General features: G+C 42.8%; 1 protein-coding gene across 1 annotated transcript in view; it reads right to left on the bottom strand.

Moving 5' to 3' along the window:
* The window catches only part of TG (thyroglobulin), a 200145-nt gene that overhangs the window by 142259 nt on the left and 45184 nt on the right, over positions 1 to 12702 (bottom strand). The window contains exons 20-21 of the mRNA XM_067531578.1: positions 9053 to 9277; positions 377 to 526 (exon numbers count right to left, since the gene is read on the bottom strand). Of these exons, the coding sequence (XP_067387679.1) occupies positions 377 to 526; positions 9053 to 9277 (375 nt within the window). The remainder of the gene's footprint in view (positions 1 to 376; positions 527 to 9052; positions 9278 to 12702) is intronic.

Below are 12702 nucleotides of genomic sequence, written 5' to 3'. Positions count from 1 at the left end.
TACAGAAGGGCAGTTATTAAAGCAAGATTTTAGTTAGGTCCTGAGAAATTTCAATCAAGTGAACTGAGGTGGGTGAGGTGAGGTAATATCTTTTATTGGATCCACTTCTGTTGGTGAGAGACACACGCTTTTGAGCTGACACAGAGCTCTTCTTCAAGTAATCCAGACCTGAAGAAGAGCTCTGTTTAAGCTCAAAAGCTGGTCTCTCACTTGGTCCAGTAAAAGGGTATTACCTCACCCCGCTTGTCTCTCTAATATCCTGGGACCAACTGAACCACAATAACACTGCATACATTAAGTGAGCTATAAGATGTCTCTAATTGGTACCAGTAGACACTGAATGTTATTCCTCCATGATGAAGATCAGGGCACTTACAGTGATCTGCTCTGAAAGCTCCAGCGGAGATGGTAGTTTTTCCCGCAGGACACCTGATGCAGGAGGAATTTCCTGTCTGAAACTGATAGAACCCAGGAGGACACGGAACGCATTTGTCATTCTGGAAGTAGCTGCCTGAAGGACAAACAACTACAGAGGAAAAAGCATTATTAGTTCTATGGAATTCAACTGAAGCTTTACCATTTCAGACATCCATACACATATATATATATAAACAGAACACAGCTGCAGTAGACTTTCCATTGACTTCAGTGGGGTTAGGAGCAAAACCTTGATGAGCACATGTGCCTCTAAGAAGTGTTTATCAACACTGCCCCACTTAAAATATTCACCTAAAGTCTCTAGTGACTGGACTCCAGGTAATCTAGACCAGGGTCCTAAATCAGATGGGTCTAAAATAAGACCCTTAAATCAGAACACATCAAACTGAGGGATATGACTCCAGGTGTGAATGTTGTGGATCAGGTTCATCTGTAATAAGATACACCTGTGGAGGCAGATTGTGAAAATGCAACAAAGAGAAAAATAGGAAAATTCACATTCACAGAAACTCTGAAAAAAAGATCAGAATAAAAACCACCATATGGTAATGCTTTCATCAAAAAAATGAAATTGTTGGTAGGTAGTTCCAAGCAGGACAGTAATTGTTGGATTAAAGACAACGATCTTATTGTACACATGACAACTGCAACACAAACAAAGATTTCCTCCCCATAGGTTAACAATACCTTTCTGAGTTCAGCATTTCAGAACAAACCAAAAGCAACATTTCCAGCAGACAGTCTGCATGTTAAGCAGATGACTAATTGTCTTCGGGGCAATCATGTAATACCATCTTTCCTTTCAGATCACTCGGACCAGTATCACCACTACAGATGAGCCTCAGACACATTTACCAGACAATATGTTTACTTGCTATTCACAGCTGCTTTCCAGATGTACATTTCCTTCAAAAACTAGCACATGTATATTTTGGGACAATGACATGGTGCAAAATTTCATTTCTGTTCTTGCCCAGTGTATTGACAACAATTTAAACCTGTACCAAAGAGTAACTCTAGTAGAAAACTGGCTATTAACACTATACCCCACAGTATGTGCTGTATTTGCATTTCATCAGCCAAAAAGCTGCATTGTGAATTACTGTAATTCAGAGATAAATCAGAATGACAGGTAGCCTAAAAACAACCATCTTCCTTCATTCCTCTTCACATTTGTCATGTTCCAAAATCTGGGGTAGTCATGGGACTGGAGGATTCATTTCAATGGCCCTAAAGCAGGTAAACTAGGCACGACATATCTAAAATCAATTAAGGAACCGCAAAATCCTGGAAGAGACAGGACACTCATCTCTAATGCATGTCCAGAACACCAGCCTATTTGTTATTTAGTTTTTCCAATGTATGCAGAAAGGATCATACAAATTCAAAAGAACCTCAAGGGAAAAAACTATTTTTTTAACTTACTGATGAAATAAAGAAGCATTTGGGGGAGAATGCAGAGGATGATGGAGAGAGAAGTTAAAGCATTTAAAGTTTTAAAAGGAGAAAAACTTTTCAGAACTCTCTCTCTTCTGTTTCTTCTTGTAGGGTCACAGAGTAGAAATTGCATGTGCCTGATACCCATACACATGTATGTAAACAAGCAGAATAGATATATGTCTGGTTTATACCCTTACTTAATAAAAGCAAAAAGTGAACAGCAAGGGAAAAAAAGATGAAAGGTTAAAGCAATGATAAAACTATCAAGCCTGGATGTCTTTCTAAAAGATATGCCCTAGTTCAACCATACATTATGCTCAATGCAGGAATTACTGGGAGGAGTTCTATGGTCTATGTTATTCAGGAGGTCAAACTAGATAATCATAATGGTCTCTTTCTAGCCTTTACATGTGTTAACCAGGCTGGAAACCTGAGGAGAGCCTGAAATAAAAACCCAGATCTAAACTGCAGCTCTGGACCCAATCTTTGTAGCCCTAAAATGGGAGAAACCAAAACCTTGGATCCAACACTTCCATACATGAGTTTGAAACTTGGCGCTGTTCTATCCAGTTTCAGACTTTCATGAACAGAGGGCACAGAATTCTCAACAACAGGACCCAGACTATGAAGCACCTCGCAGGAGAAGAAAAAAGTGAGCCCAAACCTGGCTGTATTCAGGTCTAAGTGCAAGACTCACCTCTCCTATAATATCTTCTCCCAGGAATTGCATTCATTATGCCCCAGGACCAGCCCACAGTGGAATGATCACAGGGAAGTGGAAAGAAGCACCACAAAAGAAGGGCAGAGGGAAGAAAAAATGGGAATGGGAGGGATAAAGGAAGGAACTTAATACCTTTAGGGCAGTGTTTCTTAACCTGGGGGGTCGCAAGTGCAGAGCTGGTATTGGGGGTGGCAAGAAAGGCAATTGCCTGGAGCCACAGGGGCGCCATGAAACTAAGTTACATGCCTCAGCCCCGTGGGGGTGGGACTCAGGCTTCAGGGGTACAGTAGTTTGGAAAGGTTAAGAACCACTGCTTTAGGGTATGCTAAACGCTCCCTCTAATTGTTGTCTGGTGCTTAGATCTCATGGTGATAGGCACCTCGGAGATAACCCAAAACCTGGGGATACCAATGTTTGGACAGAGCCTATCACAAAGAAAGGGTGGAGCTGATAATTCTGTTGTGAACCTAGCAGCTTTTTGATTTGGACTGTTCTCTGTATGAAACAATATTAATACAAGTTATAGAAAATTCTAAATGGAAAAGGGAACTAGCATAAACTCATATCATCACCAAACACAAGAAAGTCTGATAAAGGGGTGTCATGAAAGGCCTCAGATTCTGCTCCTGAAGTGAAAAACTTTTCCAAGTTCCCAAAGCCACTTGCTGGATGTATTTAGAATTATTTTTCCGCTAACACCTTAGTCAATCATGAGGTTTCTGTTGCCACATTCATCAATGTTTAATTCTGAACAAAAACCGATGACCTCAAACGGACATAGAACTGTATCCATAAAATACCCTGTAAACTTGGATGTAATGATAACGCAGATAAGAGTAAACTAAAAAAGGACAAACATGAACAAAGGAACAGCCATCTTCCAACCAGAAAAGCATGCTGCTATAAGCCTCCAATATATGCAAACATGAAACAACAAAATTGATAGAATCCAAGGCCAGAAGGGACCATTGTGATCATCCAGTCTGATCTCCTGAATAACTTCCTATAGAACTGCAGCAAAATAATCCATAGACATACATCTCTTTTAGAACAATATCCAGTCTTGATTTAAAAATGATCATGACGGAGAATCCACCATGACCCTTGGTAAGTTGTTCCAATGGTTATTTACTCCCACTGTTAAAAATGTTACACTTTCCAGTTTGAATTTGTCCAGCTTCAAATTCTAGGCACTGTATGGTGTTCTACCTTTCTCTGCTAGACTGAAGAGCCCATTATTAAATATTTGTTTCCTATGCAGATACTTATAGACTGTAATCAAGTCACTTCTTAATCTTCTCTTTGTTACGATAAATAGATTGAGCTTTTTGAGTCTCTCACCATAAGGCACATTTTCTAATTCATTAATCAATCACTCTTGTGGCTCATTATCTGAACCCTCTCCAATTTCTCAACATCCTTCTTGAATTGCGGGCACCAGACCTGAAGACAGTATTCCAGCAGCAGTTGCACCAGTGCCAAATGAAGAGCCAAAATAATCTCTCTACTTCTACTCTAGATTCCTGTGTTAATGCACCCCTGGAACACATTAGCTCTTTTGTCCACAGCATCACACTGGGACCTCATCTTCAGCTGATTATCCAACTCCCCCCCCAAATCTTCTTCAGAGTCACTGCTTTCCAGGATAGAGTTCCCTATCCTGTAAGTATGGCCTACATGCTTTATCCAAATCACAGAAGGAAAACGTAATGGAGATGAAAAGGAAAATTAATGCACAGTGCATGTCTCAGAAGGAATACACTGAGCAAAACAGGGTGCTGGGAGTGGCCAGGCTTGTGGGGCCGTGTCCACTGACTCCTTGGCTACTTTTGAGGAGCAGTGGGTGCTGTCCGGAGTTCTCTGCTCGGTGTCCCCCTTAGGTTCCCTCCATTTAGCCCTTTGACCATCACACCCGTCCCTGTATTTTCATTCGTTGTCCCTCATAGTTAGTCGAGTCCAGGGTTCAGTATCTCCTCCCTTTAGGCTGGGGGAGGAGCTTTAGCTGTATGCCCACTCAAGTCCGGGTACCAAATAGTACTGGTGTCCTAATTAGAGGGAATGGGAAGAGGCTGAGTAAACCCTGCATACAATGGCTAAATGAGTAGCAGCTGTGGGGCTGGTTAGCTCACAGGAAGGACATGCGGGGAAGGGAGAGGGCTCAAACAGCCAGCAAAGGGGGAAGCGGCAATAAGAGCAGTGAGGCTCCTGGGGTTGTTAGGCCAGACGGTATGTTAATACATGGTGGTGGGATATAAGTTGTAAATAAAGAGCACTGCTGGGAGCACGGAGCTGATGTCTGGGCCTCGTTTGTGAGCACAGAGGAGCTGAGTAGCATGGGGGGCCTGCGTGAACCTGTTACAAGAACCAACCGCAACTAAATCATCCCAGCCAGGGCTCTGTCAAGCTGCACCTTAAAAAATCTGTAAGGATTCCACCATCTCCCTAGTTAACCCATTCCAGTGCTTCACCACCCTCCTAGTGAAAATTTTTTTTCCTAATATCCAACTTAGAGCTCCCTCACTGCAACTTGAGACCTTTGCTCCTTGTTCTGTCATCTACTACCACTGAGAACTGCCTAGTTCTATCCTCCCTGGATCCCCATTTCAGGTAGTTAAAGGCTAGTATCAAATCCCCCCTCACTCTTCTCTTCTGCAGACTAAACAAGTCCAGTACCCTCAGCCTTTCCTCATAAATCATGTGCTCCAGCCACCTAATCATTTTTATTGCCCTCCTCTGGACTATCTCCAATTTGTCCACATCCTTTCTATAGTGGGGGCCCCAAAACTGAACAAAATACGCCAAATGTGGCCTCACCAGTGCTGAATAGAGGGGAATAATCACTTCCCTCAATCTGCTGGCAATGCTCCTATTAATGCAGCCCAATATGCCGTTAGCCTTCTTGACAATAAGGGCAGACTGTTGAGTCACAGCTTCTTGTCCACTGTAACGCCCAGGTCCTTTTCTGCAGAGCTGCTGCCTAGCCAGTCAGTAGCAGTGCATGGGATTCTTCTGTCCTAAGTGCAGGATTCTGCACTACTTATCATTATTGGTTTAATTTTATTATTTTCTCTGGATTCTGGACATTGATTATACCCTCACCAAGAAATTTGGACCTTGTCAAAACATACAGGGTGCCAGGGGTACCTTGGGTAAAACTCAACAGATTGAGACCATTTTGCCCCACATCACCTCAATAATTTGATCTCTAGCTCTGTGAAAAACTAAACCAACCCACCTAGGAACTTCTTGAAAAATGGCTATTTTTTCACGGTTTATATCTCTGCAATCCATAGTTCAAAGGACCCCAGATTTGTCACTAACTCTTCCCTGCCCCTTTCTGCGGCACACTAAATTTCAAAGGAATCCAACTAATAATGTCAATTTTAGAGGATTTTGAAAGGTCGACTTTTAAACAGAAGTCTCATGACATAACCTTAACTACAGTGGCACTGCCATGCCACCATAAAAACAAGTTCCTTAATTACTACTGTAGTACATCTCAATACTTAGGTTCCTGGAGGAACCCGGTTTAGGTCAACAGTTATTGAAAACTGTTACCATATGATGGATGCTCAGTGGGATCTATCCTGGTGCTCTCAAGCCCATTTCCCATGCATATATACATCACTGCTGCCTATGATTATGCTATTGGCTTTATCAGCCTGTATAGCAGTGCAGAAATGTTCTGCTGACTCGCCCTACTACGCAGACCAGGCGGGTCTCATTAGCTCTCAACAGGAACAATTTTTAAAGGATAAACAGGGAGCTTGTTTGTGGGGAGAATCTCTAACAAACAGCCAGATTAAGAAGGCACTAGGGCTAAACACAGACCTGCTTTAGAGTTTTATTTCTTTAACCGAAAACAATGGTAAGCTTTTGGACAATAATATTTCACATGTATGTCTGTATATCTGAGTGCGTATGAATGGCATGGGATTTCCCCCCCAGAAATTGGTGTCATGTTTGGAGTCTTTACTGCAATTTTTACCTTGAGTTAATTGCTTGCCAATTAATTTGAATTAATCTGTTTAGCCTAAAGTAAACTACAGACATTTGTAGCCTAGAACAAATGATTGGGAAGTGTCCACACTAGCCTTTAAAGCCTTCTCTTCACTCAGAAAAAGGTGTGTTTTTTCTCACCTGGTAACTATCACAAGTGACAATTCTAGTGAAGGCAAGGTCATTTGTAGTTTTAACGTGAGTTAACAGACTGAGATGAACCCTTGGCTTCCCCATAGTCTTTAGGTAACAGCACGTTAGCTGACATAAATTAGGAACACGTGTTTTTTCCTGATGAAGACAAACTCACAATTTTTGTACCAATTTTTGTACTTTGGTTAGGGGTGTGATTTTTTTAAATCAAAACAGTCATACTGGTATAACTCCTAAGGTGGATGCAGTTATGCCCATATAGTTTCTTCCCCTTCCCATACACAAGTACATATAACAGCACTTTTATACCAGTATAACTATGGCCACTCTAAGAGGGGTTGTACTGCTATAACTATCCTGGAGTAGTGAAAGCATTACAACTTTATAGCGTAGACCACACCTGAGACTTCAAATACCAGGTCTTTCAGCCTAGTACTTTTCGCCAGCACTTTTCACATAACTTTTAAAACAACCAAAGGAAAAGAAATGTTTTGTCAGTAATCCAGCTGACAGCGAGGTAAGAGTTTCAGTCCTTACCATCTGGCAATGAGCTGTTACTTATTTTTATTGTTTGTTTTCTTCTCCTCGTTAGCATATCTCCTCGTTAGCAAAGGATCAAAGGGCTGCAGCATGTTCAGAACTTTAAAAATAAAAACCACAGCTTGCCTTTTTCAGGCCAGCTAAGTAGTTAGGATTGGAAGGCATTGTGCTTTTGTTTTTGAATAAAGAACATAAAACATGCTATATGGGACTGAAATGAGCTAAAGATGTTGTCAATGTTATCTGGTGTGGGAAAACCAAGGCATAACTGTTTTTATTCTGTGTTCTGGGACATAACAGTGCACTCCTATCAGGCTACTAGGAAATCAAACAAAGGGTGTTTGAGGTCCAACAAGGGTCTGTGGGGCACCATCTGACTCTGCAGACCTGCTCCTTCTAGGTGAAATTAACCTCTTTGCAACAGCCCTCAAAACAGAGTTTTGGTGGGAGTTAAGCAGTGCAAATGCCTTGACTGGCTCTCTCTCCTGGGGTGAATTTCACCGTTTATACCAGTCAAATTGTTTGACTTTAGTGACATCAAACAGCTTTCAGTGTTTTTGTTGCTCCTGTAATATGGCCACCATAGGGAAATTCTCCCAATAAAAACAGGCCCTGGGGTGCTTATTTTGGCATACCGTAGGTTTTCTTCATATGAATTTATTCATTGTCATGGGCTTTAAACCGACACAGTTTTCAAAAGTTAGCAAGACAATGCTGAATTTTGTCACACAAAGAGTATCAATCATAAGATTGGCCAAACCCCTCTCCTGCTCCTGCACTCACAGGAAAGCCATCCTTGGTCTTCCCCTGCGGCTCTGAAGCATTCCTGTCCAGCTGGGAGACATGGGGCTTGGGGAGGTTGGGGCTAAACGGGCCATTGAAAGTGGAGAGGGGTTGGAGTTTCAGGAGGGCTAGGGCATGCAGGAATATTGTGGGAAACTGACGGAAGGAGCAAGGTCACCAAGGGGAGAGGATCTTGGGGGAACCTGAGTCAGTATCCAGTTGGGTTGGGAGCAGCGACAGCCTCATAGATCAGAGTGACTGGTGCAAGGTAGGTTTGGAGGCACCTGGCAGGTTGGGGCTAGAAAGGATCAGGAGATGTGCAGACCATGGGAGAAGATACAGAAGCCTAACAAGCAGGGAGGAAATGGGGCAGAGTTGTAATACAGTGTGTGTGTTGGCTGGGGCTGAGAGAGCTTCCATCTGCATCTTGTACTGGCTCATTCAGCTACCTGGGAATTTGCCCAGGAATACAAGATCCCGGGACTGGGATCTTGTCCCTCCATAGCTGTGGGAGAGTGAGCTGGATTCTATTCCAGTCCATGCATCATCACCAGAAGTTTTAGCTACATACGGTTGCAGAGTCTTTATTGCTAGTGGTGGTGCACAAGGCAGAAAGAGCCTCTCCTGACTTTCAGAAACCAGGCTGAACTTCTGAAAACATGATCTTCTTATTTGTAAAATGAGCACATTTCAGATGGTGTCTGAGGGTCAGACACAGAATCTAATGCTGCCCTCTGCAGAGAGTCACTTCCCAGAGAGTAACTGCACTTTAAGGATAGTAAGAGTAGCACAGGAGTGGGTCCAGCCTCAGCTAGAGCCTCTCATTCATGTTGGTGCTTCACACATCCCACCCATAGGTAGAGACTGACACCTGAGAAGTGTCCCAGTGAAAGTTTCTTGTTAATGTTCCAACTGTAACTTTCCACTGACCCTCAGGAATCACAACAACCAAGGAGGGAAAGTCAAATGGAAACATACCACAGCCTTGGGAATTTGGGATTACTCTCCCAGGAGATGAACTTCTTCGGAATCCACTCCTGCATCCGAGCTGAACACTGGGAGATAGGTCAAAATCTTCATCTCGGGGGAAATGAATGGAAGTATCTGCTGGGAACTGCCTGGAGTCCAAGCGTAGCACAAAGCCGCCACTTTCAATCAGTGCTACGAAGCGTCCAATGAGATTCTCCCCAACAATTGCTTTTTCTAAAAGGAAAAGAAATAGAGCAGCGCACATGACAATGGCTCTAACTGGAAAAAATAATACTAGGCTGATAAACTTTAAATTAAAGGTACAGGTATGTTCAGATTCTCCAGATGCCTCAGGGGACAGCTGACATGTAGATCTCTGTATAATGTTTCCACAATGGGGCCCCAGACAGCCTCTAAATGCTATTTAATACAAACAATAACCAGTAATTAATAACACCCCTGGGTAATTGGCATTTCAGATTAACAAAATTCAACGTTAAACCTTCTATCAGATTTGGGACACAGAACCTAGTTCAGGATAACATGAATTTCAGAGATTTGAGGTTTGGATAATCAGATTTAACTTGTACACGTTGTTTCAGTAGACATTGTTTCCTGTCTCTCAGAATCACAGAATCTGAGGATTTAAGGCCAGAAGGGATCACCAGATCATCTAGACCAGTGGTTCTTAACCTTTCCAAACTACTGTACCCCTGAAGCCTGAGTCCCACCCCCATGGGGCTGAGGCATGTAACTTAGTTTCATGGCGCCCCTGTGGCTCCAGGCAATTGCCGTTCTTGCCACCCCCAATACCAGCTCTGCACTTGCGACCGCTCTAAAACCCCAGGTTAAGAAACACTGATCTAGATTGACCTTGTGTATATCACAGGCCACCAGCACCACCCCGCACCTGCACACTAAATGCAACAACCAAAATTAGATCAAAGAATTCTATTCCTCAGAAGACTAAACTATTATGTGCTACAAGCAGAGAATAGAAGAGACGCAAGTGCACCAATGCTCGAGGCCCCTGCAGTGTCAGGGAATTGATTAACTGAGATATACTAAGATAATCCGGGCAAGTGACCCACATCCGCATGCTGCAGAGGAAGGTGAAAAAACACCCAGGTCCCTCCCAATCTGACCTGGGGGAAAATCCCTTACCGACCCCACATATGGTGACCAATTAGACCCTGAGTGTGCGAGCCAAGAACCAGCCAGTTAAGCACTTGAGACAGAGAACGCTTGGTGAGATTTGACTGGCCCACACCAACCAGTGACTCATCTCTAACCATGGCCATCCCCTGATGTTTCAGAGGAAGGAGATTAAAAAGAAAGCCAGATTACACTTGGTAGGGTGGGTGATAGAGAATCACTTTCTGACCTTTAACGGTGTAGCAACCAGCCTTTACTGCCCTGCAGTGCTGGCATTGAATAACCACCTGTGCAGAGGTGACCAAGCCCCTCTGCCCTGTAGCTCACAATAAAGATTAAGGTTGGAGACTCGCCTTCCAGGGGAACATGAGGATCCTTCCCTTTCTTTTATTCTGTGCTGACTGGACAACCTGGCTGTCCTATTGCTTCCATAAGGACAGTCACCTACACTAAGTACGTGTGGATTCCTTAGTTTGGATGGGCTAGGAGAAAGAGACAGAGCAGGGCTTTTGTAGAAGGTTTTTTTCTTTTTTTGCTAACCCTGGCTGAAAAGGTTTATGGCTTTCTTTGAAATGTTCACAGATTTTCTTGCTATGAATTTGCAAGTTGAGAGCTTGCAAATGGCCTCCGAATAGCCATAACTGACACACAGCGTGGTAATGCAGCAAACAAGAAGCCTCTCAGGAGCACATTCGTACTTTACTTAGGTTCTTCTGAATGGAATGATAGCTTCCAGACTGTGAATGCTGGGTTTTCAAAGAGGGCATGTTATGTGCGTCCACAGAGAGTGAGGTATGCGAAAGTGTGCGTCCTAAGATAAAATTATTTTCAGCAGAGCAACCGATGGGCCTGACTCAGATTAATCATTATAATTCTACACTCTTCTGTGTCTAGTTTCCTGACTGTGTGCTGTAACCTACGAGTATCTTTCTGGCTGAACTAACAGAGAAAATTTCACAGCTAGGTGCAGACAGGTAATGACGCAACTCTGTACAGCTGGCTGCACTGAACAGACTAGTAGTATATGCTGATTCTGCAAGAGCACTCTAGAGCTGCAGCACTCACATATGGGTGCCCCACTGTCTTATCCGAGGTCCATAAGTTATTCTGACCTGTGGCTGATATGCACCTCCTGTGCAGAGAATCAAAGCAAGGCTTATGCATCACTTAAGTTTCACTTATGGTTAAAGTGGTGCATATGCACAGATATTATGTTGGGGTAACAGAGGGCCATGTGCTTATGTCCTCAGTGCAATAGTTCCTTTAATTTTTACCAATACATTTTTTCCAATATAAAGATACACACTGTATCAACAGTTATGTTAAATCCCAAACATAAAGAATATTGAGATCACAAGCAGGTAACTGGAATTTGCCACGTAACCACTAGCTTGCTGCAAATGACTTTTCAAAAAATTGTCTAAATAACGGAAAGCACGGATAAACAGCTCAGTCTCTTACACAGGCAGAAACCCTTCTAAATTCTCCAGTAAAAAACTACAGCAGCAGAAGAAAAATAATATCTAAATGAAATAATATCTAAATGACAGCTGGAGGGAATTCTCATGTAGGAGAGCAACAGAAAATCAAATCACCAAACACATATATCTAAATTTCCTTTAGATGCAGATCATTTTAATATGTTGTAGCAGTCCTTAGAATGAGCATCAATAGATTTGGAATTTAGTTACACACACACACACACACACACACACACACACACACACACACACACACACACACACACACACACACACACACACACACACACACACACACACACCTCAGTTCAACAAACTCAATCCAAATATATCTAGCAGACGCAAGAAGCCTGCTTTGCTCATTAATTTGCTTTCTCTGAAATCCATAACCAAAACTGGAATGTGGAACGTGTGGACACTATATGAGCCTAGTAAAATGGCCCAAGTTATAAAAGGACTGGACATCTATACATTTGATATACTAAGGCTAAGTGAAATGAGAGGGGTAACATCAGGACAAATACTGTCAACTGGACGCATCCTATTATATTCTGTGCTACCGAATACCAGTGATGCACACAGAGATGGCAAGGGCCTGATACTATCAAGGAGGCAGCCAAGAGCTGACAGGAAGGGCACCAGTTTCAGAAAGGATTGTAACAGTACATTGTACATCAATGTGCCAGAAAGTGTCCATTATTCAACGTTATGCTCCAACAAACCAAGCTAGCCCAGAGGAAAAAAGAGAACTTCTACAAGCAGGTACAGAACATAATAGATAAGGTACAGAAAAGAGACGTCCTCCTAGTAACTGGAGACATGAATGTTAAAGCAGGGGGCAACAACACAAGCAGGGGAGTAATTATGGGGAAACATGGCTTCAGTGAAAATGGTGAAATGGTAGCAGATTTTTGTGGAATGAGAAGATCTGGATGTCAAAGCAGCTTGGACAGGAACAGCTCCATGGGGAAAGGAGGCAGGAGTATCAGTGGAGCAGGGTGGTGAGTGAAGGAGCACCCTTGC

This window comes from Emydura macquarii, unplaced genomic scaffold, assembly GCF_026122565.2.
Source record: "Emydura macquarii macquarii isolate MOO-44397 ecotype Brisbane River unplaced genomic scaffold, CSIRO-AGI_Emac_v2 contig_369, whole genome shotgun sequence".
NCBI lineage: Eukaryota > Metazoa > Chordata > Testudines > Chelidae > Emydura > Emydura macquarii.
Note: the sequence above shows the minus strand (reverse complement) of the source record. Positions and strands in the feature narration are given on the sequence as shown.